This window comes from Mauremys mutica, chromosome 2 (assembly GCF_020497125.1).
Source record: "Mauremys mutica isolate MM-2020 ecotype Southern chromosome 2, ASM2049712v1, whole genome shotgun sequence".
In the NCBI taxonomy this organism is placed as follows: Eukaryota; Metazoa; Chordata; order Testudines; family Geoemydidae; genus Mauremys; species Mauremys mutica.
Genome location: NC_059073.1, coordinates 137,320,938 through 137,347,154, shown reverse-complemented (window position 1 = coordinate 137,347,154; position 26,217 = coordinate 137,320,938). Strand labels below are relative to the sequence as shown.

Here is a 26,217-nt window from a genome sequence, read left to right as displayed (position 1 = left end):
GTGAGGCCAGCTATTCTTGTTCGCTTACATATTCCTTATCTCTCCCTCCTCCCTTTTCCAGGATTCCGTTCAAGATTGGGCAGCCCAAGAAACAGATTGTACCCAAGACGGTGAGTAAACCAATTCCCCCTTTTTAGATCCAGTCTGTGATCATGTGGCTGGTGAGTCAAGCCAGCACTTTGACTCGTCCCATTTTTGTGTGTGTATGTGGGAGGGGAGTGTGAGTGAGCAGAACCTGTTGCTGTGTTTGACCATCACATCCTTGCGCTGTGGGTGAGGGGGAGTCCCAGCTACATGCAGTATTTTGGTCTCGGGATCTGTTTTTTAAGGGAGTGGGCTCTTTCATTCTGGCACAGTTTTCCTAGGAGATGACTGAACATGCTTCCTTCCTTCCTTCTTTCAGCAATGGCTTGTTTGTTCATCCTTTCTGAGCAGATGGAGGAGGGGGAGTGGTTCAGATCGCTGAATATAACTGTTTCCAAAGGAAAGCTTATCAGTGGAGGCTGAGATGCTTAGTACTCAGGCATGAATTAATTTGTGCTGCACAGCATTTGCTTTAAAAGAAAATGAAAAAAGCATTTTGTATTCTGATGAATTTGAAAGTCCTTTCCCAAGTGCTGTTTCTTGCAGCTGGCTGTGGTATTTTCCCTACTTAAGCAGATGGTCCTTGTCCTGTGAAAGCTGTAGTGCTCACAGTAGCAATCCCTGAATTAACCTGCATACCTGCTTTAAAAGAAGCGTCCTGATCGCTAGTGTGACAGAGACATTGGCTTTATAATTATAACTGCATTGGTGAACTAATCCCCTGTACAGACTAACATTCCTGATCCTTCCTCTGTGGGACTCCCACCACTGCTAATTCCTTAGGATGCGTGGGTTACTTGTATTAAGGTGTCAAAGATGCTTTTTGTGGCATGAAGTTTCCCCTTGAGACGGAGGGTTTACTCTGCCACTTCCCAATATTGATGAATTGTAATCTTTTATTTAAAGGATGGTGTCGTTCTGTGGTGCTGCAGAACGACAATTTTCTGCTTCTGCTTTAGACTGGTAGTGCAAAATTTAAGCAAGGGACCTTTTTAAAGAACAGCAATGTTGAAACCCTAACAAGAGCCTTTGACTCCTTTTCACTCTTCTGTGGTCTTCCCAAGTTCTAGTGCTCCAGACCTCATATGTTGAATGCTGCTCTCTGCAAAGAAATACAACCCCCAGCCTCAGGCAAATCCACTGGATCCCTGTTTATTTCAAGATCCAGTTCAAAATTACCCTTTTTTTGTTTTTAAATCCCTCATTGACTTTCTCTATCAGATTGCAGAGATCCTGACTGTCTCACTTTCTTACTTGCTCCATCCACCTATCTAGCAGTGGTTTCTTTTCTACTGGCGCAAGAGCCTTCTTCTCCGCATCGCCTGATGACTTGAACAGTGTTTTTGGACATTTCCGCCCCATCTGATTTTTGTCTCTCATATAAGTACATATTAGTCTGCATTTGTCTGCACCTGTGAATTTCCCTTTCCTTGTGCCATAATGTATTGTTTAACTATGTAAAGTGTTTCAGGATGCAGTTTGTCTGAAAGACCTTATACTACATAAAACTGTGTTGCTGCACATAGTGCCACACACTAAGGTCTCCACTATCACCTCTGAAGCTAGCCCTCCTAATGGTAGAGCCAGGAGCTCAGATTGAACAAAAGTTAATATTTGAACCTTCAAGATCTCTCTTTGCTCTCAGTTTGCAGTGGATTCTGCCCTAACACTCTTCCCTCCTGTTATGTCCTGTGCCTGGCATTTTGAATGGTGGCAGTATGGGAATGTCTGTTAGCTTCCTGGGTTTTGTCTTTCAATGTGGAGATACAGTATATCATACGCAAATCCAAGAGATTGCTATCCAGTTCCTTCCTGAGCTTTTGTAGCCATTTTCAGTTTTCTCTTGCCTATCCAGTTGTAGGGATTTCTCCAGCACATCCACAAATAGAGATAAACTGGCAGTTATGGGCTGTAATTTCTGAAATAAAACGCTTTTGTCAAGTTCAGAGTATCCAAGGGGCAAAGATTCATCCAGAATTGTTACTGGTTCCAAGCTTTTTCCCCTCTCCCCTGCTCTTCACCTGTCCCTCCGCTTCCCAAATTCAGCAGAAGTGCTGAGAGTTTGAATGTTGGAAATTTTTACCTGGCCTCCACTATGCCATCTTGTTGATTGTAACAATACTCTTGGCACAGATGTGTGCCAAACAGAAAGCATGGAGCAATGTAACTGCACAGGGTAAGTGTAGAGCGCAGTCCTTCAAAGGAGAACAAATGACAGGAAACTACCATTCTCCCTTGAGAACCTGACCCTTCAGATTTACACTCCTCTTAGTTTCAGGGTATGGAAGTTATGGGCTGCTTTGTATCTAAGCTAGTTAGCGTAGACCTCCGAGTTTACCTCCCCCTTGCAGGCTGAGACATTCCATCTGTGTGGGCTTTTGGGAACAGCAGTACAATCTGCTTTAGCTCTCCATTTTGTTCCAGATGTTGGCCTCTGGAGGCTGCTGCAGGAAGTGGGAAGGTGTGGCATCTCCAGGGCTCCATCCAGAGCTCATAAGAAGGGAAGCGGTTATGGAGAGGATCTCCCACTCACAAGATTGTACCACAAAAAAAGAGGCGGGGGGGCAGTTGTCAGAATTTAGCAGTTGGTTCCCACCAGAGCATGCTAATTCCAACACGGGGAGAGAGACAGAATCATTCTGACATGGCAGGCTTAGCTCACCAAAGGTTTTGTGATTAAAAGGCTCTAGTACTAGTAGGAGCACTGGAAAATAGGTTGACTGGGCTGCAGTAGGAATTAGTCATGACTCCTTGTGCCCACTCGGTGCTGATCTTTTGAAGAAGGGCAAAGTGTCAGCCACCGTTTATCTCTTCAGGTAGAAGGAAACCCCTGTAGAAAATAGCTGGTAAACTGAAGTGATCTCCCACCCCCCACATCTCCTGGCATGTCACTACTTTGTTTCCACCTAAACCTGGGCAAATCCAATTCCAGACGGAATAATCTCTCCCCTCCTCTTCCCCTGAAAAGAGCATCTGTCACTGAGCTCGTACAGAGGCGAGGAGATTGGGTGGGAGGATCTAATATACAGAGAGGACCTGCTGTCAGGGGAACGATAGAGGACATAGTAACGCAGCCCAATTAAACTAATGCCCAGCGATAGGACTTAAACCTGTTAGAATTAGATCTGTGTGCAGAATGTTTATTGTTTAAATCCAATGTGCAGTGGAAGCCTCTTATAGCGGAGACAGTTCCCTTCTCTCTCCACTTCCCCTCACCCCCAGGACAACTTCACTCTAAGCACAAGTTACACTGTTCAAGCTGCAGTGGAGTTCCAGCTAACTGAAGTTCATCTGTGTCACCCTGGGGTTGTACCATGCTCTTCAGTGGGGACTGGGTCGTCTGAGTCGGCAGGTGGCTGAAAAGAATTGCGGCTTGTGCCTCTCCACAGTGAGCTCTGAGCCTGGAGCACAGCCTCCCACTGCTGCCAGGCAAAGCAGGGGAAGCCAGTCAGCTCATTTTCTCTCTTGGAAGAGGGGAATCCAGAGCATAGCCGCCCCCAATAACCTTGGACAAGTTGGTCAGGGGTTCCCCACCTCCGTCTGCTCGATTCGGGGTGTATCCTTCCCCCACTGTGTTGCTGGCTGACCTTGAGTGAGTTGGCTGGGCATGATTGGCAGAGTGTATTCCAGAGCTCACAAACCTGGGTTGTAGACTTCAGAGTCTTCTAGACCCCACTCCCTTGATTTAGCCAAAGATTTTGGTGTTCCCTGAGACCTTTCGGTAACTGAGCTTCATTATAACAAGAATTCCATCCCAGCAAGTTTGCCATAATTAGTTTCCACTGCACATGACTAACATTTGAAATCTCTAGTACTGGAGTAACAGCATTGGTGGGATGAAATTAACGGGCCTGGTGAATTAGGTGACTGTGTCTATTACACTCTCCCTTCCACCCCCTCATTAAAGCTTCAGCGGGGTGAGTCCCATCCCTCTATTCTGAAGCTGCACATGATGCTCTTTGGGGAACGGCATAGGAGCAGCATTGCTTTTGTGCACTGCTTATCCACCTATAGCCTTACTTAGAAGATGGGTAGGTGTAGCTTGCTGGTTTGTGAAGTTCACAAAATCCTAGTCTTGGGTGTGCAGGCTCATATCCCAGCTTCACTTCATTTCAGGATTATTTTGGCCCAAGGTACTCGACTGTCAGACATAAAGGGGTTATTGTGTCTTATGCTAATTGTTCTGCTGCACCCAATTTATGCACGCAACTTGCATTCTCTAGGTGGGATCTTTGTTGTGTTTGATGGGATGGCACATACCCAGCAGAAGTTTGTGGTTATAATAAAACGTTTGGCTTAACTACACAATTTTTTCTCTTCCCTCTTGTTGCCAAGTCCCATTAAGGGAGTCTGAGTCCAATGGAATGATGCCAAGTGGAAATCAAATAGCACCCTTCCTCCAGGAGAGTAAGAAGGCTCTTCACAGTACTGCCTTTCCATTCTCTAGTGGTGCTCATTGGTCTTGCATCATTTCCTTTCTACCACGTTGCTGGTTACAGCAGCCCCTTTGAGTTACAAAGATTCTATCATGGCTGGAAAGCCCAGAGTTCGAGCCCTTCTTGGATTTGTTGCAAAGTCAATGTAATTCACTGGGGGTTTTTAAAGAGCACTTCAGTTAAAAGTCCTATGTCTGCACTCGGGAGCAATCTTACAATAACTAACCAATGTGCATGGAACAAAAAGCATGTCAGAAAGGAAAACAGATTTTGGTTTCAAGCTTCCAAAAGTGAGTGAGATGGGTTGGAGGGAGGAATTATTTGAATGTGGAAACTTACTTAGATGGTTTCTTTTCTTCAAAGTACCTCTAGTGCTCATTATTTTTAACTTGGTAACTCTATCAGTAGCTTTTTGCTTTACATGTCGGATGCCTACGGCCATTAAGTTTCCAGGCTGGTGAAATCTAAGTGAGAGCTGAAGCTGCTGGGTACTATGCATAACGTGCTTGGTGTACTGTTACCTTGCCCTCGCAGCCCACTGCATTTGTCTCTTTCATCCACCTGTTGCATCTTTACATAAACCCGGACTGTGAGCATTCTGGGGCAGGGACTTATTTGTGTCGCATGATGGTCCATGAGCCTCAGCTGGAGTCTCTGGGTGCTACCGTAATAGAAATAATAATTAATAGTAGCTAGCAGAGGCACATGGGTGTGCAGAATGCAGTGACTGGTAGCCAACTGTTACTGTGGGGGTGAAACAAGACTAATGCTTGGGCAGCTGTCTCTATATAAATGTCATTGGGGATGTGAGTGGGGAGGGGTGTTTGATGTGCTGCCTTGTGGAAAAGAGGATTCAGTCCCTGATATGCAGAGTGCACACAAGACGACCAGGCAAGGAACCCAAGAAAGATAGGACAGGATGAGAGTTTGAGGAACACGTGTACTCCACGTAGAAAAATAACTTCTGTGTGAGAGTTGTGGCCTCCCTCAGATCAAATAGACTGAAATGCCTTTGTTTCACCCCCACGTACTGCAGGTAGAGGGGAGAATTGAACAATAATGGGTAAATCAGCAAATGTCAGGAACCGCTCAGCATCTTTACATTTCGTTTCATCCCGAGCCTCCCCACCCCTTGCAACTAAGCCTAGAAATAACTTATTGCTGACCAAATGAAAGGGAAATTCTTCTGAATAGTACATCTGCAACAGGATGGAGCTTCATGCTGAGAACGGGGAATAATACCATCAGCCGTCAAAGGACTCGAGCCTGAGTCATGCCGGCCCCCTTTGGTTTGCAACCAGGACAGTTCACACAGACATATAAATAGAATGCAATAGTCTGGGGTTATTTTTACAGCCGGAACAATCATAGAAATATAGGGTGATTTTACTATGTGCTGGTTACCTGACCTGAAGGCACCAGCTGTCGTGGATTTTTGCAGAGCTGTGAACCAGGCATTGGCTATGCAAGCTGCCCCCTCATTGATCCACCCTGTCCTGGAGGGACCAATTTTAGCAGCGAGAAAGGGAGATCAGTCTCTGGAGCTTTTCAGTCTACAGAGACAGCCAGCGTGGGTGCCAGTAGTAGTGGTCTCTGTTGGTCTGGACACATGTCCCCTTGGAATTTGACCGAAGCTCACCAAACTCACTACTCACCAAACAGCCATCAGATTGCAGTGACTCAGTCACTATTGACTTTGGGTGGATTTGAACCTGCAAACTCAGAAGATATTTAAGAAAGGGGGATTGCAAAAAATGAGGGTGACATTTACACCTGTAGGTCTCCACTTTAAAATATTGGCCTTATAGCAATTGGAATTGAAAACCAAGTAGGGGGAGTGTTATTAAATGTGTTGTTTCTTTAGCTATATTTTGTTGCTGTGAGTCTCAGTCTCAAATGCCTGGAGCACATGGAGTACGTTTTTAAAAAAAATACTCTGGTTCATTCTAGTCTTGGCTGTGCGCAACGCTTTGCTGCTTGTTTAATAGCGTGGCAGCTTAACCACGAAAAAGAACCCAGTTTTGATCCCATGACAACAAAAGTACACGTTTACTCTTGGCTGGTCAGTTGAAATCCACGTGCTTTATTTGGTTGATAAGATGTGGAATGAATGTTTAAGTATGTGTTAAAACAGTCATAGATTCATAGACTTAAGGTCAGAAGGGACCATTATGGTCATCTAGTCTGACCTCCTGCACAACACAGGCCACAGAATCTCACCCACCCACTCCTGTAACAAACCCCTAACCTATGCCTGAGTTATTGAAGCCCTCAAATTGTGGTTTAAAGACCTCAAGGTGCAGAGAATCCTCCAGCAAGTGACCCGGGCCCCATGCTGCAGAGGAAGGCGAAAAACCTCCAGGGCCTCTGCCAATCTGCCCTGGAGGAAAATTCCTTCCCGACCCCAAATATGGCGATCAGTTAAACCCTGAGCATGTGGGCAAGACTCACCAGCCAACACCCAGGAAAGAATTCTCTGTAGTAACTCAGATCCCACCCCATCTAACATCCCATCACAGACCATTGGGCATATTAACTTGCTAATAATCAAAGATCAATTAATTGCCAAAATGTAAGCTATCCCATCATACCATCCCCTCCATAAACTTATCAAGCTTAGTCTTGAAGCCAGATATGTCTTTTGCCCCCACTACTCCCCTTGGAAGGCTGTTCCAGAACTTCACTCCAGAACTCCACCTGGAATGAAAGCACCAGGGAGTATCGTAGCTCATTGGAAATTTTCTGTCAGACAGCAGGTTGGAATAGGAAATCATTGATGTCATATTCGGAGAATACTTCTCTGCTTGGGTGATTTATTTTTTTTTTTTAGCTTGTATACTCTTTGGGGCAATGATTCTATCTTCATCTCTTTGGAAAGTGCCCGGCACACTGAGAACTGCAATTAAAATAATAAAATTGTTTTCTTTTCAGCCCATGGCTTGGTGGATTTGTTTGCAATAGGGTCATGTATTAGAATTTGGGGGGGCATGGAGACCCAGTGGTGTCTTGAGGCTTAGAAGAGGGCCCTTGGTTACCTGAGCTGATGGAGACAGAGGGTATGGTACAGAGAACGTGTCGTTTCATAGGAAGTGATCAGAAAAGAAGTGCTAAAATACAAAATTACCAATCCTTTGGGACAACTGTAGTAGTTAATCTGACTAAGAACTCAGCTGTAGCAGCCAGTAGCCACTACCACCCCTTCAGTTGTGCATTTTCTAATGGAGCTTGAACTGTTTCAAACCCAGGTTCAGGTCTAAGGCTTGGAGCAGTCCGGATTCTGTGGTGGATTAGAACCTATGGACTAGAATGGGAGTTTGGAGGAGTGCTGGGGCACATCACACAGGCAAATCATAAGGGAAAAGGAGGAGGAGGCTTAGAATACCAGTTATTGAAGCCCGAAGAACCAGTATTAGTGACAGTTGCGTGCAGAGAAGATAGATACTTAATACTCTGCAAAGGGGAGTGTGGAGTCCTTTAAATTTGGTGTCAGAGGAGAGAGGGGCATGCCCCCAGTCCCATTCTCTATTACCATGGGTGAACATATGCACACAGTGTTTCTGGACCCTTGAGCAGAAACATTTCTCATATGACTTGCTCCTCTTCTGTAAACACCAAGCAGGGCTGTGTAAAGCGGACAGTCCTGCATGTATGTTCATGTGTCATTATACCTGTTGGGCTGCCACCTTTGTGTGCTTTTGGAATGGCTCCATTTATTTTGTCAGTTTCCAGTTCATATGCCCTAGCATGTCCTCAGAATGAATTGACACAGCTGGTGGCAATGACTTTTGCTCTAAAATGGTCTGGTCCATCTAGTAACAGAAAACACAGGTGTAACATCTACTTTTGGGGAGAAGCTATAGCACCCACTTACTTGGGTCCATTGGGTATTTCTTGAATACAAATTTAACTGCACAGAATACACTACACTCATATCTCCACCTTTCGACATTTCCCCCAATGCCTTAGAATGAAACTCCGAACTTCAGAATTTTGCTGGTGTAGGGAGATTCATGATGTTTCCTGATCTGAAATCCCAGTGATCACTTTGGAACTAAATTAGGAGGAACCACCAAAAGTCAAAAGTTTTGTTTTGTTATTTAATACTCCAAATACTTTCAAGGTTTAGGCCTCAGATCTTATTTGGGTCTTATATAGTTTATAAGCTAAACAAGTTCTGTATTTAGATTGTAATATCACCAGAGCAGGAACCTTGGGTAAAATTTTCAAAAGCATCCAAGTGATTTAGAAGTCCAGTGAGACTTAGCCCATGTCTATGCTCCGGGCACTACAGTGGCACACTTCAGCTGTGCTACTAAAGCACGCTATTGTAGATGCTTCCTACATCAATGGAAAAGGTTTTTCCATCTATGTAAATAACCCACTTTCTCAAGTGGCGGCAGCTGGGTTGACAGAAGAATTCTGTCGACCTAGTCACATCTACACCCGGGACTAGATCTGCTTAACAACGGCTCTCAAAGGTGTGAATTTTTACCACCCCTGAGTGATGTAGCTTGGTTGATCTAAATTTTAAGTACAGACCAGGCGTTAGGGCTCCTAAGTGCTTAAAACTCTTTTAAAAATGGGACTTACGTGCTTTTGAAAATGTTACCTGTTATCCTCATGTTTGTCTCTAAAGTGCCTAGCATGCTGTTGACACTATATAAATAATAATAGTTTCACTTGTATCCGTTGATACTTGCAGATCAATCCAGTTTGTACTTTCCGCTGGGAGGACAGGGGCCTGGGTCGATTTTTTTGAATTGTGCTCTAATGTGTTTGAGCTGACGTGGTTTCTCTTTCTCCTTCCCCCAGGTGGAGAGAGACTTCGAAAGGGAATATGGGAAACTTCAGCAGTAAGTGTTAACCAGTTTGGGGATGATCATGGATCTGCTTTTCACCCAACTCAGTCTTATTGCATCTTTCCTTGTGTTGCTCGCCTAATGCTCTGTTAGCAGCTTGTTGTTCTCCTGCTGAGTGCATTGTAATTTCGAGATGGTTTAGATCGGTGTTTCTCAGTCAGGGTCGCAACCTGCGGGGGGTCATGAGGCATTGACAATTTTATTACAATTCTAAAGCAAAGAAAACAAAATTTCCAGAATATCTTCAAGGAGTCCAAAACCATCAGTGTTTGTAAGGTCTAATGTTGTAGTTGTAGTAACTGTTCTTCTTCGAGTGATTGTTCCTATGCATTCCAGTTAGGCGTGCGCGCCGCGCGTGCACGGCTCTCCGGAACATTTTTACCCTAGCAACTCCGGCGGGCCGGCTGGGCGCCCCCTGGAGTGGCACCGCTATGGCACCGAATATATACCCCAGCCGGCCCGTCCGCTCCTCAGTTCCTTCTTACCGCCCGTGACGGCCAGTTGGAACAGTGGAGTGCTCTCTTACCTCCACAGCCCTAGCGTTTCTCCATTTCTTCAGTGTATATAGTTGGTTAACTTAGTTTAGTTGTTAGATTAGTTGAATAAGTTTAGTAGTTATAGTATAGTAAGGGAATTAGAGGGCTTAGCCCCTCTTCTTCCACAACCGGTGCGGGCTCATGCCCAAGGCCACCGGGGTTTAAGCCCTGCGCGGCTTGCCAGCGGCACATGCCCATTGGCGACCTGCACGACTCCTGCCTGCGCTGCCTCGGGGAATCTCACAGGACAGATAAGTGCCCGATCTGCACGGCGTTTAAGCCGCGCACGAGAAAGGAGCGAGACTCTCGCCTCAAGCAGCTCCTTACGGAGTCGGCACTTCAGCCTCCCGCTCCGTCCCCGGCTGGCGCGCAGCGCACCAGCAGCACCGAGCCGCCCTGGTACCGACGCGGCTAAAGCTTCGCAGACGGCACCGAAGTCCCGGCACCATTCCCTCTCTCCGCCGAGGAAGCAGAAGACGGCGCACTCGGCTCCTAAGCCTCCGACTTCGGGACAGCTTACCCAGCCATCACCAGCACCTCCGGCACCGGCTGTGGTAGTGCACAAGCCGTGCACGGTTCCGTTGACTCTGGCACCTCAAGAGCCGTCGAGTCCAGTACCTCCCTGCTCCCCGGTGCCGACCGCGGTCGAACTGCATCTCCCGTCCACGCCTGAGACATTCACGATGGTGAGAGAGCTTATCGAGCTCGCAGAGGCACCGAGCCTCCGGCCCCTGGCACCGCCGGTGCGGGCTGTTCAGTCGGTGGGCAAGCCGGCAATGATGCGGCCCCCGACAGACGGGATGGGCGGTGCTCCAAGTCTCGGACCCGGTCCCGATCCAGGAAACTGTCGCCGTCACGCCGATCCCGGCACCGATCACCGTCTCGGTACCGCTCCCCGTCTCGGCACCGGTCGCAGTCCCGGTACCGCTCAGTATCGCGGTACCGGTCGCACTCCCGGCGACGCTCACGGTTCCGGTCACCGGACCGACGGTACCGTCGGAGGTCTGGCTCCCGGTACCGATCTCGGCACCGCGACTCCCGAAGCCGCTCCCGTCACCGCCAATCGAGGTCGCGGTCAGGCTCCCGGTACCGAGGCAATCGACGGTCCCGATCTCCATCCTGGCACCGTGACGGCCGGCACCGATCCTCAGCACCGTCCGGGGACAAGCTGCCTCCTTCCACGGCGCACTCCATCAGCGCCTCTGCCCCCCCGTGGCCTTCGCGTCAGCCATCTGTCGCCTCCCAGGCGGGCAGCGGGAGAGATCTCCGGGCGGGCACCCAGAACCAGGACCTTGGACCACAGCAGTGGGGTTTTTGGGTCCCCTGGGCCTACCATGAGCCCTTTCCCCCCGCACCCAGCGGGTGCTGAACACAGGGTGCCAGAAGCCACGGTGAGCAGGCCTCCCCCAACACCACCGGGGGAGGCCCTGTCGCCGTCAGGTCCCACAGAGCATCCGGGGCATGATACAGCTTCCCAAGCCCTGGAGCAACCACCTGCAGATGTGGTGGTCCAGACTCTTTCCTCGTCTTCCTCACCGGATGAGGCGGTGGCGGGTGCCGCTACGGCGGACCCTCCCCCGATTGACCTGCGGGCCCACCAGGACCTTCTTCGCAGGGTGGCGAAAGCTATTGACCTCCCGGTGGTGGAGGTCCCGGAAGACGAAGACCCGGTGACCAACGTCATCAGAGCCGAGGCCCCGGTGCGGGTGGCCCTCCCGTTTATTAAGACCATTCAGAAAAATGCCACTACCATCTGGCAGTCGCCGGCATCCGTCCCTCCTACTGCAAAGGGTGTCGAACGAAAATACTCGGTCCCCCCCACGGGGTACGAGTATTTGTACACCCACCCCGCACCAGACTCACTCGTCGTTTAGTCTGTTAACGACCGTGAGAGGCACAGACAGCCAGCCCCGGCGCCAAAGTCCAAGGACGCCAGGCGCATGGACCTGTTGGGCCGGAAGGTGTATTCGGCGGGGGGTCTCCAGCTTCGGATTGCAAACCAGTTGGCCCTCCTAGCTCGTTACACCTTTGACATTTTCGTGTCCCTCACTAAGTTTTCGGAGCTGATCCCGACGGCTTCCCGACAAGAGTTCTCGGCTCTGGTCGAAGAGGGCAGAAAAGCCTCCAGGTCCTCCATCCAGGCTGCTCTGGACTCGGCGGACTCAGGGGCCAGGACTTTGGCCTCCGGAGTGACTATGCGGCGCATCTCCTGGCTGCAGTCCTCCACCTTGCCGCTGGAAGTGCAGTATACCCTACAGGACCTCCCCTTTGAGACTCACGGTCTGTTCTCGGAGAAAACGGACTCCAGGATCCAGACCCTGAAGGACGGTCGTATAGCTATTCGCACTCTGGGTATGCACACATCAGCTACCCAGAGGCGCTCTTTCCGGCAGCAACAGCCCTACCGGCCTTTTACCCAGGCCAGGTCAAGGCCGTATAATAGTCGGCGGAACGGTCTAAACCGCCATAGGCCATCCGGCAGCAGGCGCAACCAAGCCCAGGCGTCGTCCAAGGCCCCGCAAGGGCCCAAGCAACAGTTTTGATGGGGCACCCGAGGGCGGCCCATCAGACTCTTTCCAGGATCCAACCCCTTTGTTTTGCAACCGCCTTTCCCGCTTCCTCCCGGCGTGGTCCCAAATAACATCGGACAACTGGGTACTTCATACTATCCAGTATGGTTACCGCCTTCAGTTTATTTCGCCCCCTCCTTCCCGCCCACCTTCCCCGTCCCTCTTCAGGGACCCCTCTCACGAGCAATGCCTCTTACAAGAGGTCGAGGCGCTGTTGAGTTTGGGTGCCATAGAGGAGGTGCCGCATGACAGGCGGGGCAGGGGATTCTATTCCCGTTATTTCCTCATCCCCAAGGCGAAAGGAGGTCTCAGACCCATATTGGACCTCCGGGAGCTCAACAAGTACATGGTCAAGCTCAAATTTCGCATGGTAACCCTGGGGACCATCATTCCCTCCCTGGATCCGGGAGACTGGTTTGCCGCCCTCGATATGAAGGACGCGTACTTCCATATCGCGATCTACCCTCCCCATCGATGCTATCTACGTTTCATGGTCCACAGTGCGCACTACCAGTTTGCGGTACTACCCTTCGGCCTATCCACCGCGCCGAGGGTCTTCACCAAGTGCATGGCGGTAGTTGCTGCAGATCTCCGCCGTCGTCGCGTTCACGTCTACCCGTATCTCGACGACTGGCTGGTTCGCGGGCCATCCCAACAACTGGTAGCAGAGCAAATTTCCAAAATGCTATCACTGTTTCGGGTACTGGGCCTTCTCGTCAATGCCGAAAAGTCCTCATTGACTCCATCGCAGAGGGTGGAGTTTATCGGAGCGGTCCTCGACTCCATGGTGGCCGGGGCCTGCCTCCCTCGACCTCGGCACCAGACGATGGTCTCCATCATCCGAGACCTGCACACCTTTCCCACTACGACAGTTCGCTCCTGCCTACGCCTCCTGGGTCACATGGCATCGTGCACGTTTGTCACCGCCTACGGGAGGCTGCGCCTTCGCCCATTTCAATCCTGGCTGGCGTCAGTGTACCGCCCGCACCGCGACTCCATAGACAGGGTAATCACGGTCACGAAGCCTACCCTCGCTTCGCTCAGCTGGTGGCTGGACCCAGAGGTCGTGTGTGCAGGGGTCCCGTTCCGCCCTCCTCGTCCATCCGTTACACTGACCACGGATGCCTCGGCGCTGGGATGGGGGGCCCACCTGGGCGACCTTCACACCCAGGGTCTCTGGTCACCCCAGGAGCTCTCCCTCCACATCAACGTCCGGGAGCTGCGAGCAATCCGCTTGGCGTGTCTCGCCTTCCGCGCCCGTCTGCAAGGCCAATGCGTAGCGGTGTTCACGGACAACACGACAGCGATGTTCTATGTGAACAAACAGGGTGGAGCCCGCTCCTCCCTGCTCTGCAAGGAAGCGATGCTCCTGTGGGACTTCTGCGTGACCCACTCAATTCACCTGGAAGCGTCCTTTCTTCCGGGAGTGCAGAACACGCTGGCCGACCATCTCAGCAGGTCGTTCCTCTCCCACGAGTGGTCCCTCCGTCCAGATGTCGTGCACACAATCTTCTGGAGGTGGGGGTTTCCCCAGATAGACCTATTTGCCTCCAAAGAGAACAGGAAGTGCCACCTGTTTTGCTCATACCAGGGTCGCTCACCAGGCTCCCTGTCGGACGCATTCCTTTGCTCCTGGACGGATCACCTCCTCTACGCCTTCCCTCCGTTCCCGCTCGTACACCGAGTGCTACTGAAGCTTCGGAGGGACAGAGCCCACGTCATACTCGTAGCTCCGGCCTGGCCGAGGCAGCACTGGTACACCCTGCTGCTCGAGCTCTCCGTTCGGGATCCCATCCCCCTTCCGTTATGGCCGGACCTCATCACGCAGGACTTCGGCAGACTCCGCCATCCGAACCTGCAGTCCCTCCATCTTACAGCTTGGTACCTGCGTGGCTGACCCACGCAGAGAGGGATTGTTCGGCGGCAGTACAGCAAGTCCTGCTAGAGAGCAGAAAGCCTTCCACTCGCTCCACCTACCTTGCAAAATGGAAGCGGTTCGCGCTCTGGTGTGATCAACGAGGCCTCAATCCCTTCGTAGTCCCTGTCCCTACCATCCTGGACTACCTCTGGTACCTTAAGGAGCAAGGTCTTGCGGTCTCCTCCTTGAAGGTACACCTGGCAGCAGTGTCTGCCTTTCGTCCATCTATGGGAGGTCGGTCCATCTTCTCCAACCAAATGGTTTCCCGCTTCCTTAAAGGCCTGGACCGCTTGTACCCACAGGTGCGGGGTCCTCCCCCGACTGTTACATTGTATGGACCTATATCTGATACGTTTTTACTCTTACTTTTATAGTAAACATAAGGGTCATGTGGAGATGTGGGTGGTCACTTGAAATTAGTTATATGGTTAAACAGCATTATACATAATAGAAACGTGTCCAGTTGTCTTTTAACTACCAGCTGGCCTGTTGGCATAATTGTCATGTACACTGCTACCTCGATATAACGCCACCCGATATAACACAAATTTAGATATAATGCGGTAAAGCAGTGCTCCAGGGGGGCAGGGCTGCGCACTCTGGTGAATCAAAGCAAGTTCAATATAACATGGTTTCACCTATAACGCAGTAAGATTTTTTGGCTCCCAAGGACAGCGTTATATCAAGGTAGAGGTGTATATGTTTGGTTATTTTTTAAAGATTCAGAACTTAGTCTTACTCTTTCCTATTTCAGGCTGGAAGATCAGACCAAGAAACTGCAGAAGGACATGAAGAAGAGCACAGATGCAGATGTGGGTATGTAACAGTGTGAGACACAGATTGGCAATCAGGCCATTAAAAGAGTAAGTGACTTTCTCAGGGTGACAGGAAGCCTGTGACAGAGCTGGAGACTGAACCCAGATCGCTTGAGTTCCAGTTCACCCTTAGCTACAAGACAGTCCTCTTGAGGGCTCCTAAACTATTACTTACCCAGAGTCATATAGTGAGTCCATTGGCTGAGCCAAGCATAGAACCTCATTCTCCTGAATCCTAGCTTGCTGTGTGACCTTGGCCAAGTCTCTTCACCTCTCTGTGGCTCAGTTTCTGCCTTTGAAAATTTGGGATAATTCTTATTTGTATTAGGGTAGCGCCTGAAGGGCCCGACTGAGAATGAGGCCCCCTTGGGTTGGTCACTGTATCCTCACGTAGTGAGAGACATTAAGTGTGTGCATTTCATTTATATCACTTTGCCAACTTAATGGCTCACATGTAAGAGTAACCCTGCAAGTTCTGCCTAATAGTTGGCTTGGTCTTGCTGCAGTGAGCTACATAGGAAGCAATAAACAAGTAGTCTCTTCATGTCACTGCCCCAGCTGTTTGCTTCTGCGAGGTCAGAGAGTGACATCTGCTTTGCAGGTGTGCGTCACTCCTGCACATGGGGTCCTGCCTGCTCACTTAGCAGTTTCTCCAGTAGGAACCCAGTCTGACCGCATCACACAATACAGGATTTAAACAAACATGGGTAAGATGAAAAGACTAGACAATCTGAAGGAAGAGACACTGGGGGAAGTGGAGATTAGTGATTGCCAGTTACTGAAGCGAGCTGAGCAACCTTCTGGAACATGCAGAAAAGAGCTGTTTTAAACAGAGATGGCTCTTTTGCAGCACAGAGTTTGGAGCAGTCTCTATTTTTATTGGCCCACTGGGTGTTGGAGCCAAGTCAAATTACATAAGTAGGCAGGTGAGGGCTGGTCCAATCTCCACAAGCACCTCATGGTGATTTGATTTATGAAGAGACGGGTATGCTAAAAAGAACCCACATTTTGCTGCCTGCCAGCAGTAGGGCAGGAGGATACATTGCTACACACACAGCACCATCATAGACATGAACAACAAATGCTGCAAGAAAAAAACCCTTCCAAGGTGAAAGCTTCTCTCCCTGGGACATTGTTCATTATCAGGGCTCCTCTGGCAAGTTTTTCCTTGTAAAGGATTCCCCTCCCCTCCCTTTCAGTGGGTGTTTTTATATGAAGCATTTCAAGCCCCAGAGGAGCTGTGGGAGGACTCTCCTTTTCCGTTCATGGCAGGGTTGCAAATTAGCCCAGGCCCTGTCCAGATCCGGTATGAGCTGATTTCTCATTTAAAGGCATGAAATCCTGAATAAGGGGAGAATTTTAAACTTGGTGCCAGTGAATAAAGAGTGCCCCAGACCACAGAGGATGGAGAACAGGCATTCAGGACCTCTGGAGGCTTCCCTGACCCTGCAATATCTGAGTAACAGAGAGATGAAGAGAGAACTGTACTTAGTTAACTAATGTGTAGTTCCCATGTCCAGCAGAAGTCTGGCAGTGCATCAGCTCTGCTGCTGTTCTTCCTAGTGTCTTATTTCTTCCATTGTATCTGAGTGTCGAGGGGGTTGATTGTTCACTCTGACTGTAAACATTCGCCAGCATGTTTGACCTAGTCAGGCCAGTCCACGTTCTGCCAACAAAAGATACACACTCCGAAATAAGCGGACACTTTCTCAGGTGCACAAGTTTTCCTGGGAGACTTGGATGCTGCCGTGCCAGTTTTAGCAGCATGCCTGGGAAAGGTGATTCAAACCTCAGTAAGAATTACCTGCAACACTTGCTGTGCTGTGGTTGAGGGTCACTCAGCATCTCCATCACTTGTCTCCTTTTCCAGAGGGGAGGTGGCTTTAAGGAGCAGGGATTTTTTATTTATTTATTTTTTTGGTTGTCTAGCTGTAATAAAAGTCCTCTCCTTTTGAAATAAAATATAACTGCCTCATTAGACCACAAATCCTGCTCTGGATTTGTTGTGCAGATGGATGCTGTCTTAATTATAAAATGGCAGCCTTATCTTGCTTTGAATAACCAGCGATGGCCTACGGTCACTTTTTCTAATATTAATAATACTCAGCACTTTATATTTGCAAAGTACCGTGCAAACATTTAACCAGTTCCTCCTCCAAGTCTCCCCCTTCCCCCTGTTGTACAGGTGAAGACACGGTGGTACAGAGAGGAGAGAAATGACTTGCCGAAAGTCACACAGCAAATCGATGGCAGAGTAGGGACTAGAACCCAGGAATCTTGATTCCCAGCCTCTGAGAATCTGTCTGACCATTGCCTGCCATCACTCACTATCCTAATTGTATTAAGTCCCAGCTCTCTGCATTTTGGGGGCACATAGTAATTTCTCTTCCAGCTAAAGAGTTCTATGGTTTTTAGCCCAGTCCTGTTTTGAATCATAGAATCATAGGATCTCAGGGTTGGAAGGGACCTCAGGAGGTCATCTAGTCCAACCCCCTGCTCAAAGCAGGACCAATTCCCAACTAAATCATCCCAGCCAGGGCTTTGTCAAGCCTGACCTTAAAAACCTCTAAGGAAGGAGATTCCACCATCTCCCTAGGCAACCCATTCCAGTGCTTCACCACCCTCCTAGTGAAAAAGTTTTTCCTAACATCCAACGTAAACCTCCCCCATTGCAACTTGAGACCATTACTCCTTGTTCTGTCATCTGGTACCACTGAGAACAGTCTAGATCCATCCTCTTTGGAACCCCCTTTCAGGTAGTTGAAAGCAGCTATCAAATCCCCCCTCATTCTTCTCTTCTGCAGACTAAACAATCCCAGTTCCCTCAGCCTCTCCTCATAAGTCATGTGCTCCAGCCCCCTAATCATTTTTGTTGCCCTCCGCTGGACTCTTTCCAATTTCTCCACATCCTTCTCGTAGTGTGGGACCCAAAACTGGACACAGTACTCCAGATGAGGCCTCACCAATGTCAAATAGAGGGAAATGATCACGTCCCTCAATCTGCTGGCAGTGTCCCTACTTATACAGCCCAAAATGCCGTTAGCCTTCTTGGCAACAAGGGCACACTGTCAACTCATATCCAGCTTCTCGTCCACTGTAACACCTAGGTCCTTTTCTACAGAACTGCTTCCTAGCCATTCGGTCCCTAGTCTGTAACAGTGAATGGGATTCTTCCGTCCTAAGTGCAGGACTCTGCACTTGTGCTTGTTGAACCTCATCAGGTTTCTTTTGGCCCAATCCTCTAATTTGTCTAAGTCCCTCTGTATCCTATCCCTACCCTCCAGCGTATCTACCACTCCTCCCAGTTTAGTGTCATCTGCAAACTTGCTGAGAGTGCAGTCCATGCCATCCTCCAGATCATTAATTTGGTACAAATCCTTCCTCAGATGTGGTCTCACATGAGGTTTCTGTCCCATCTGCCTAAAGGTTTAAATGTTTAAACCCTTAATGTTTGAATAATAGTCTGATACCGTAGCTTTGTTATTCCATAGTGAGTGTCTCATTCTGGACTGAGCTTTCCAGCCATTGGAACATGAATTCTGAGCTTTCTGTATAATTGTGCATAACCTTTAAATCAGAGCATTTAATCTCTTGATTTGTGATCTTAAGCCCCATCATTGAGGATGACTTTAATTCAGACATGAAAAGTTTGTACAGTGATAGTCTTTAAAAAGCTCCTCTGAGCTACTGTACAAAAGAGTCTGGCTTTCAGATCCTTAACTGGAATAACTTATAGCAACGTTACCGGGGAAAAAAAGAGAGATTTCTGGATAGCGGTGCTGTTTTTACTTACATATTGGCTCTTCTGTTTTATTCATCTTCCTACATTATATTCCACTTATTTACTGTGAACGTCGTTCAGCCTGTTGCTGTACGAACTCTTCATTGATCTCGCATCTTATCCTTCTACAGTGTTGTGTGTCGGGAGGACCCGCTGCAGGGTCTTTGTCCTGAATTTTCTTCATTGAAAAATGAGGCCAGTTGATTGGATAGAAAAGAAGAGATGCTTGTAAATCTAAAAGAAAGTGAAAGGGGCTTCATGAAATGAAAGTTGCTGAAATCTGAGTTCAGTGGTGGTCCCGGGGGTCCCTTCTAGCCTTAAATTCTGTGACTCTTTGGTGGCCAAGTGGCCAGTTCACAACTGCCACAGCAGCTGGCCCTCTTGTTGGCAGTCTCAGCAGAGAGGTGGAGGGGTGTGCTGAGGACCCATTGCTGGGAAATGGTTCCCTCTGGAAGAAAACTCAGGCTCATTGGTGACAAACTTGCACTACTACTGCTCATGCTGTACCTGTTTTACAGGCGAATAAAGATCTTCCTTCTCCAGCCCTGTCAGTCTGGCCCCTTTCCCCCAGCACTAAATCCACTTAAAATATGTATCTTTGTAAAGCTTTTTTGGAAGACTTAATGGACTGTGCTTTTTCTCATTGTGGAGGAGCTACAATGAGACAGAGCAATGCTTAATAGTCTGTTAAAAAAAAAAAGCAGATGTATACAAAAATGTCAAAAAAGCTTTCTACATTATTTTTAAAAGAAAGTTATGCTTTTGTTAGTCTGGTATTATTTCTGGCAGCATCACATCTTACATTTAAATGGTCCACATTTAACCTGTATTAAAAACTATTCTCTCAGAGTTTACATGAAAAAATCAGTACCTCTCTCTTTATCTTCTCTCTTAGCCTCCAACTTGTGTCCCTGGAAAGTTTAGGTCCTGAACTAAGTGCCTTAGTGGCTGAAGATTTAGGTTTGTGTCCCAGACTGTTTTTTGTAGAACCGGGATAATGAATTAGTTCTAGCAAACCTGGATTATTTTGCAAGTGCCTGTCCTGTTGTGCAACTCTGTGTCACTGATGGACCTTCTCTTCTTCTTTTACATGCTCTTGGGTCCCATCGTACTGCAGCCATGTCAAAATCAGCTGTGAAAATCTCTTCAGACCTGTTGTCCAACCCACTCTGCGAGCAAGACCCCAATTTCCTGGCGATGGTAACAGCCCTGGACACTGCCATGAAGAGAATGGACTCTTTCAACCAAGAGAAGGTGTGTGTGGGTTTTACTGAAGTGGGGAGGAGGAGGGGATGGGAACATGTGCTCTGTGTGTGTGTGTCTGCTCCATACAGGTGAACTCTCCCTTACCCCTTCCCTTTCTTCTCTCCCCCTAGGAGGGCCCCCAGATTAATTTATCATATCCTGGGATACTTCAGAAGAGAATAGATGCATGTGCCTCCACCTGGAGCCAATCAGGGCTAGTCCTTAAACCGACTAGAGAGAGTTCTATAGAGTAACATGAACTGCTTTCTCTCATCCCCACTCCATGGAGGACCAAGTTCGCTGCCCTCACAGCACGTCCTGTCTTTGCTGGTTTGGGAGCACAGGACCAGAGTTGTGTCCGAGTGCTGCCAGTTGCACTTGAAACTTCATTTCAGCTCCAGAGCACAGGAGGTTGTGGGGTGAGGATTTGATGAAGATGATGATGTTAATTTGTACTCTGGTAGCACCTCGAGGCCTGAGCCCTGGTGTGGAAGACGCTGCACAAATGTATAACTTAGTTCAAACAGGCTTCTTCAATAATTTGTTTGTAACAATCTCTTTTCTTCCAATAGGTGAACCAAATCCAAAAGACGGTGATAGAGCCCTTGAAAAAGTAAGTAGCAGCATTTTCCTATGAGCAGAATCAAGTGCTCTCAGTAGTCATGTTCCTTAGAGACGTACATCATTTAAAGGGACAGTGTCAGGTTTAAAATCATAATCCTTCCAAAAGCAAATAATCTTTCACAGCCTCCATCCAAGAAGGTATTGTCCCTATTTTACAGTGAGAAGACCGAGGCACAGAGAGGTTAAGTGATTTGACCACGTCCAGGCTGTTAGCGTGTGGCACAGCTGGAAAATAGCTCGAATCTCTTAGTTCCTGATCTTGTACTTCAGTTTGCCAAATGCACTTAACTGTGTTTCACAAAACACCTGAAGTTATTAAAAACTTGAAAGCACTTAAAACATCCAGTCTATCTCCACATATGCTGTTGGTTACTTGCTACGTTTTGCTTGGCTTGAAGGAGGAAAATGGACTAGTCAGTTTCATTTGATTTCTAATCCGTTTCAGTCTCTGGTCCTTAGGAAGTTGCAATGCAGTCTAATGCATTGCTGCTGCTTTGGGGCTACAGATGCTAGAGGTGAATGTTTCCTTTGGAAATTTAAAAAAGGGAATTTTCAGAAATATTTTGTTCCTCTTAATTTTAGTTAAAGGCATTTTTTCAACACCTAAATTTTGGGCCAGATTTGACCCTCCAGTGTCCCTGAAATTTGTTCAAGGAGAAGCTAGGAAGTAAAGACCTCACACAGAAATATACATGGTATGATGTATCACAGTCAGATAAAAGCCTTGAGGGAACTGAGTCTGTGAAGCTCCACAAAAGCAGCCCATCAAACCTTAGCAGAGCAAGTGGATTTTGGCACTGTCAGTGTTTGGTGCTCACCATGGAGGCAGGGGTTTAATAATGAATCCATTGGCATAGAAGCCACCCACTGACTTATTTTCTATAGACAATTTCCTTCATGGGGGGGAAAGGATCCCATGAGGATCAGACCATGAGTCACCTGACCCTCTGCTGCCATGGGAGGGGGTTGAATTTGGTGTTGTTTCTTTCCATGAGCTGTAGAGCTTACATTAAAAAACTGGGCTTCCTAGGAGTTGTTTGCTTCTTTAGGGCCTGATCCTGCACTAAAGTCAATGCCAGAATTTCCATTGGCTTCAATCAGTCCAAGATAAGAGGCTGAACTCGCTGGTCCGCAGTCACTTGACATTTTGGTTTCTTTATATTGAGAATTACCACCTCCCCTGTTTCAGGATCACTGCATTCCCGCCACACTTTGTTAATGGCAAGAAGTTACCTTGTGTCTTACAGTGTGTCATAACCCACTGATGCATCATCTCTGTAGGGATCTTGTCATCCATGGAACTCTTAAATGTTAATTTCTGTGCGAGTCCCACCAGTGTTGGCAGGAGTTGTAAGTAAGACTATACCCTTAAACATTAAAGGAGAATTTCATTTAGTGCAGCAAAATGTCTTCAAAAATCCCTAGATTCTTTATTTTATTACAAGAACAGAGAGAGAGAGAGAAACGAAAATCATTTGACTTTAATAAGACAGTAAGTGATGCAAATTGCTGAATAACAATTTTAGTTTACATTTGACGACTGGGGTTTTGGTGGTGGTTGTTTTTTTGCTTGTTGTTGTTTAATCCCAAGTCTGAAAGTAAACCAACATATACCACTCTGCGCATAGGGCTGCCCTGGATTTTTATTGGGGCGGTGGGAGGGCATGCTGACTTGAGTTTTGCTTTTGTGGTTTACCCTATAACCAGATATTCTTGATTATTAAAAAAACAAGCCTCCGATGGTGGAATTGTGTTGCTTATTAGGTAGATAGTCCTCAGCATGAAAGATACAGCACCTTTATCTTCTGGCATTCTATTAAAACTGTCTCATTTAATTGTCAAGAAATAGATCTTAGCTTAAACTAGCCAGGTGGTTTCCATGTGACTGTCTTTTTGTTCTGTGTACAGCACCTAGCACAGCAGGGTCCTGGTCCCTGGTTGGGGCTCCTAGGTGCAACAGTACTGCAAATAATAATAATCATGTATCCATATAAGAAAGATCCCTTCCATCCCACCTTGAGTTCTGAGGTAGCCAGCTTTCAGGCTGAGCAGATTCAGGCCAAGTCACTGTTTGGGTGCAAGAAGTCTAGAGAAATTCCAGAATCGCACTGAAAGCAGATTCAGCTGATGTTCTTCCTTTGGCCCCCAGGGCTGTGGTGGTGAGCTCTGTGTGGTGATGAGATGTAAAACGCCATTCCTGACCACTTGTCATGGAGGCACTTTTGTAGGATTTACGGTTGTTTACCCCAGTGTCCTGACTACATATTCCAGCTCTGGTGATTTGTTTCTGTCTCCTTACATTTCCCCTTACTTGGATGTGACATTTTTCATTTCCTGCCCTTGTCACTTAAGCACTGTTGCAGTATGTTCTAAAACGGCTCCTGTTTCATGACTGTGGTGGCTGCATTTCATTGGTGACCAAGAATGACTTGTCTCCTCTCCCTGTCCCTAAGTATGCACGAGTGCAGGTACGTGCATATATAATTCCTACAGTCGATACAATTTGTAAAGAGCCTGGGGTGTCCATTTGGATAATAATGAGATGCACTATGGAAATGCAGACTTGCGTCCTCTTCTTGGCCTGCTTGCCGAGAACTCCAGTAATGTTTCTGGGATAAAAACTAAAGATTAATTAAAGCTGCCTGGAGGATCCTCTTCTCGTTTCAGTTCGGTATTGTTTCCCCTGGTAGAGCCCATTCTCCTCAGCCTCTCCCAAACTCGCTTTGACCTAGAAACAGGCTTTGATTCAACAGCTGTGCTTTATTACTTCTTCACTGGTGGTCTTCTATAGTTTATTAGCCAAAGACACAGATAAGTAGAAAGCAGGCATTATATTAATGGTAATATATTATAATCAGAGGCACATGTGTCATAAAATCTCCATTCTGTAGTTCAGCGATATGAGGTTTCTATCAGCCACATTAAGAGTAACCATCTCAAGGGGTGGTTCTATCATCCAGATCTCCCTGCTTATGGCAGAGTTAGGATCATGCAGTCACTTCCTTTTGGAACTGTAACAAACTCATAGCTGGAAATCACTCATTTAATTTCACGGAGTTAGCAAAGCTCTAGCTAGAATATGACATGGGTTTAAGGTGTGGGTTGGGCAAAGAGATCGGGTGGCTGGAGAGGTCAGGCCTTCACTTGGGAACTACTTGTGTAAATTCACACCAGATCAGCTCAGTGAAAAAACAGATGCTTTTTACTGCACTGTGTAACTTCCAGTTCTTCAGCCTGGCTGGGCTCCTCTTGTCCCTTGGGTGAGGGCTGAAGTGCGTTGGCTGGACTTGGGGTTGGTGATGGACTGTGTGCTTTCATGTTGATATTACATCCTATGTGTCAGTATTTAGGGCAGGAAACAGTTTAAATAAGCCAGGAGGTTTGAAGATTCATTGACTTTAATGCCTTTTGCATTTGGAACTGTGGATTCTGATCTGATGTTAATTGCAAGGGGATCTTGATTTAACAGACTGATGATTTGAACCACCCTGTTTGTCAAGCTACCTGAGTGTTACTGATTAGTGAGGGCTTCCCTCAGAGCCTAAATTCCCAATCTATCAAACTCGCCCTTATCTTAGCCCAAATATTGCCTATCCCTGACATCTGTCTACTTGTCTGTCTGAGACTGTGGGCTCCTTTGGGCAGCGGTCTTCTCTTTCCTGTGTGTCTGAAAGGCTCCCCTCCTGTTGTAGGTGCAACTGCAAGCAAATAACAATAATAATTGGTGTCACCCAGGTGGTTTGGAGAATCAGGATTCTGCTGTCATAGTGAATGGGTCAGCCATGTGGTTTGTACCACACTGGTGTGAAGGGATCCAGAGATCCCATGCCAGCAGTGGCTATAAACAGCTTCTATTGATATGCAGTTTATTTCCCAGATGATAGAAAAAGTGTTTTCAAATGGTCAGGAGGGAGCTGCAGGGGAGAAGGTCACCGAGATACTGAATAGAATGAGGGGATCCTGGGGAACTCTCCTCCAAAACAGTTGCTGGTGCATGCGCTTACTAGTTTTGCATGAGTTATATGGTGGCCAGACTGTGAAGGAACTTGGCACAATCGGCTCTCTGCCCTGAGACTCGAGAATAGCTGCAGTTCAGGACTGAAGTGCTCTGTTAGAATTTGTACTGGTCCCAGCACTGCGGTGAATTGGCAGAGCTGGGGATGAGGATAGGACTAGAATAATAGAAAAGGCTGCAGATCAGAGTTGGGCTGTGTGGGCCCCTGGGTTGGAATAGCAAAGGGGTTGCCAGGTAGGAGGGAGGTGCATTGCCAGAACTGTGTAGGGAGGGGTCAGAACTAGAATATTAGGGAGTAATATAGGCCAAGACTAAGGTGCTTTGGCAAAGGTGGTGCAGGTGATGCTATCTCCATGTGTGGCCAGTTTGTGCTTGGTCTTAATGTCAGGAGAACTCAGATTCCCATAAGTAGAATGCCTCCCACCACAGACTGATGTATCAACTAAATTAAATCAGCATGCAAGTGAGTCCTCTGGCTGGTTTCCATAAGGGCTGAAAAACCAGGAGTGAGCGTCTAAAATCCCTGCTGCCTATCCTTAGCACAGAGATCCACTCTCTGGAGGAATAGCTCCATCAGAGCAGAGCCCTGGCCTCTCCTGATCAGCTGGCCAGAGTCCCCCAAAATATCAGTTGCACTGCTTAATCTCTGCCTCCCCAGCTTGGCTTGCACACATGCTGTGTGATCTCCTTTTTTCCCTGTAACCACACAAAACCCTGCCGTTCGTGTACAGCCTCAATCTGCACTTCCTTCTCTGACAGTGAAAGCAGATAACCAGCCGTAAGGGTCCCCTGGGGGCGCTGGGGACCGGAAACAGGAAAAGCCGCTTTCATGTCCTTACAGGCCTCTAATGAGGATTTCATACACAAAGCAAGCCACATGGCTGCCTCGCCCCCCTGTGCATCCTCCCTCATCTCGGGGCTCTTAGCCTTAATCCTCAGCTCTCTCCAGTTTGAACTGTCGTCTTATTTTTCGGTTGCTTTTTGCTGTAGTCGGAAGGGATGGTTTTAATTTCCCATTCCTGGTGGGTGGATGGGCCCGCAACGGACGTGTGGGCATGGACTGCGGAATGGCAGGCATTCCTGAACATAGCCCAAGTGCTTTGGCCTAGCTCTGAGCCATCCCTCTCTGGGTCCTTAAACTTCCTCCCAGGTTTTTCCTTCTCCTTTTCATGCTTTGATACTGTTTTTTCTCCTTCTGATTCCTGTCCTTCCTTTCCTTTATAACCTTCTTTTCCTCCTCATTCCCCTTTTCTTTCCCCAACGCCTTCAGATTGCCCATTGGGGATCAGGCTCGTTCTTTTTTTATTGTAGGCCATCAACATGCTCGATGCTGT

At 47.8% G+C, this 26,217-nt stretch overlaps 1 protein-coding gene across 3 annotated transcripts in view; it reads left to right on the top strand.

The window, feature by feature from the left end:
• Positions 1-26,217, top strand: part of BIN3 (bridging integrator 3) — an 82,990-nt gene that overhangs the window by 33,686 nt on the left and 23,087 nt on the right. For all 3 annotated transcript variants that reach the window (XM_045003632.1, XM_045003634.1, XM_045003631.1), the window contains 5 exons: positions 62-110; positions 9,333-9,373; positions 15,158-15,219; positions 20,117-20,253; positions 20,817-20,857. In XM_045003632.1, coding sequence (XP_044859567.1) covers positions 62-110; positions 9,333-9,373; positions 15,158-15,219; positions 20,117-20,253; positions 20,817-20,857 — 330 coding nt within the window. The remainder of the gene's footprint in view (positions 1-61; positions 111-9,332; positions 9,374-15,157; positions 15,220-20,116; positions 20,254-20,816; positions 20,858-26,217) is intronic.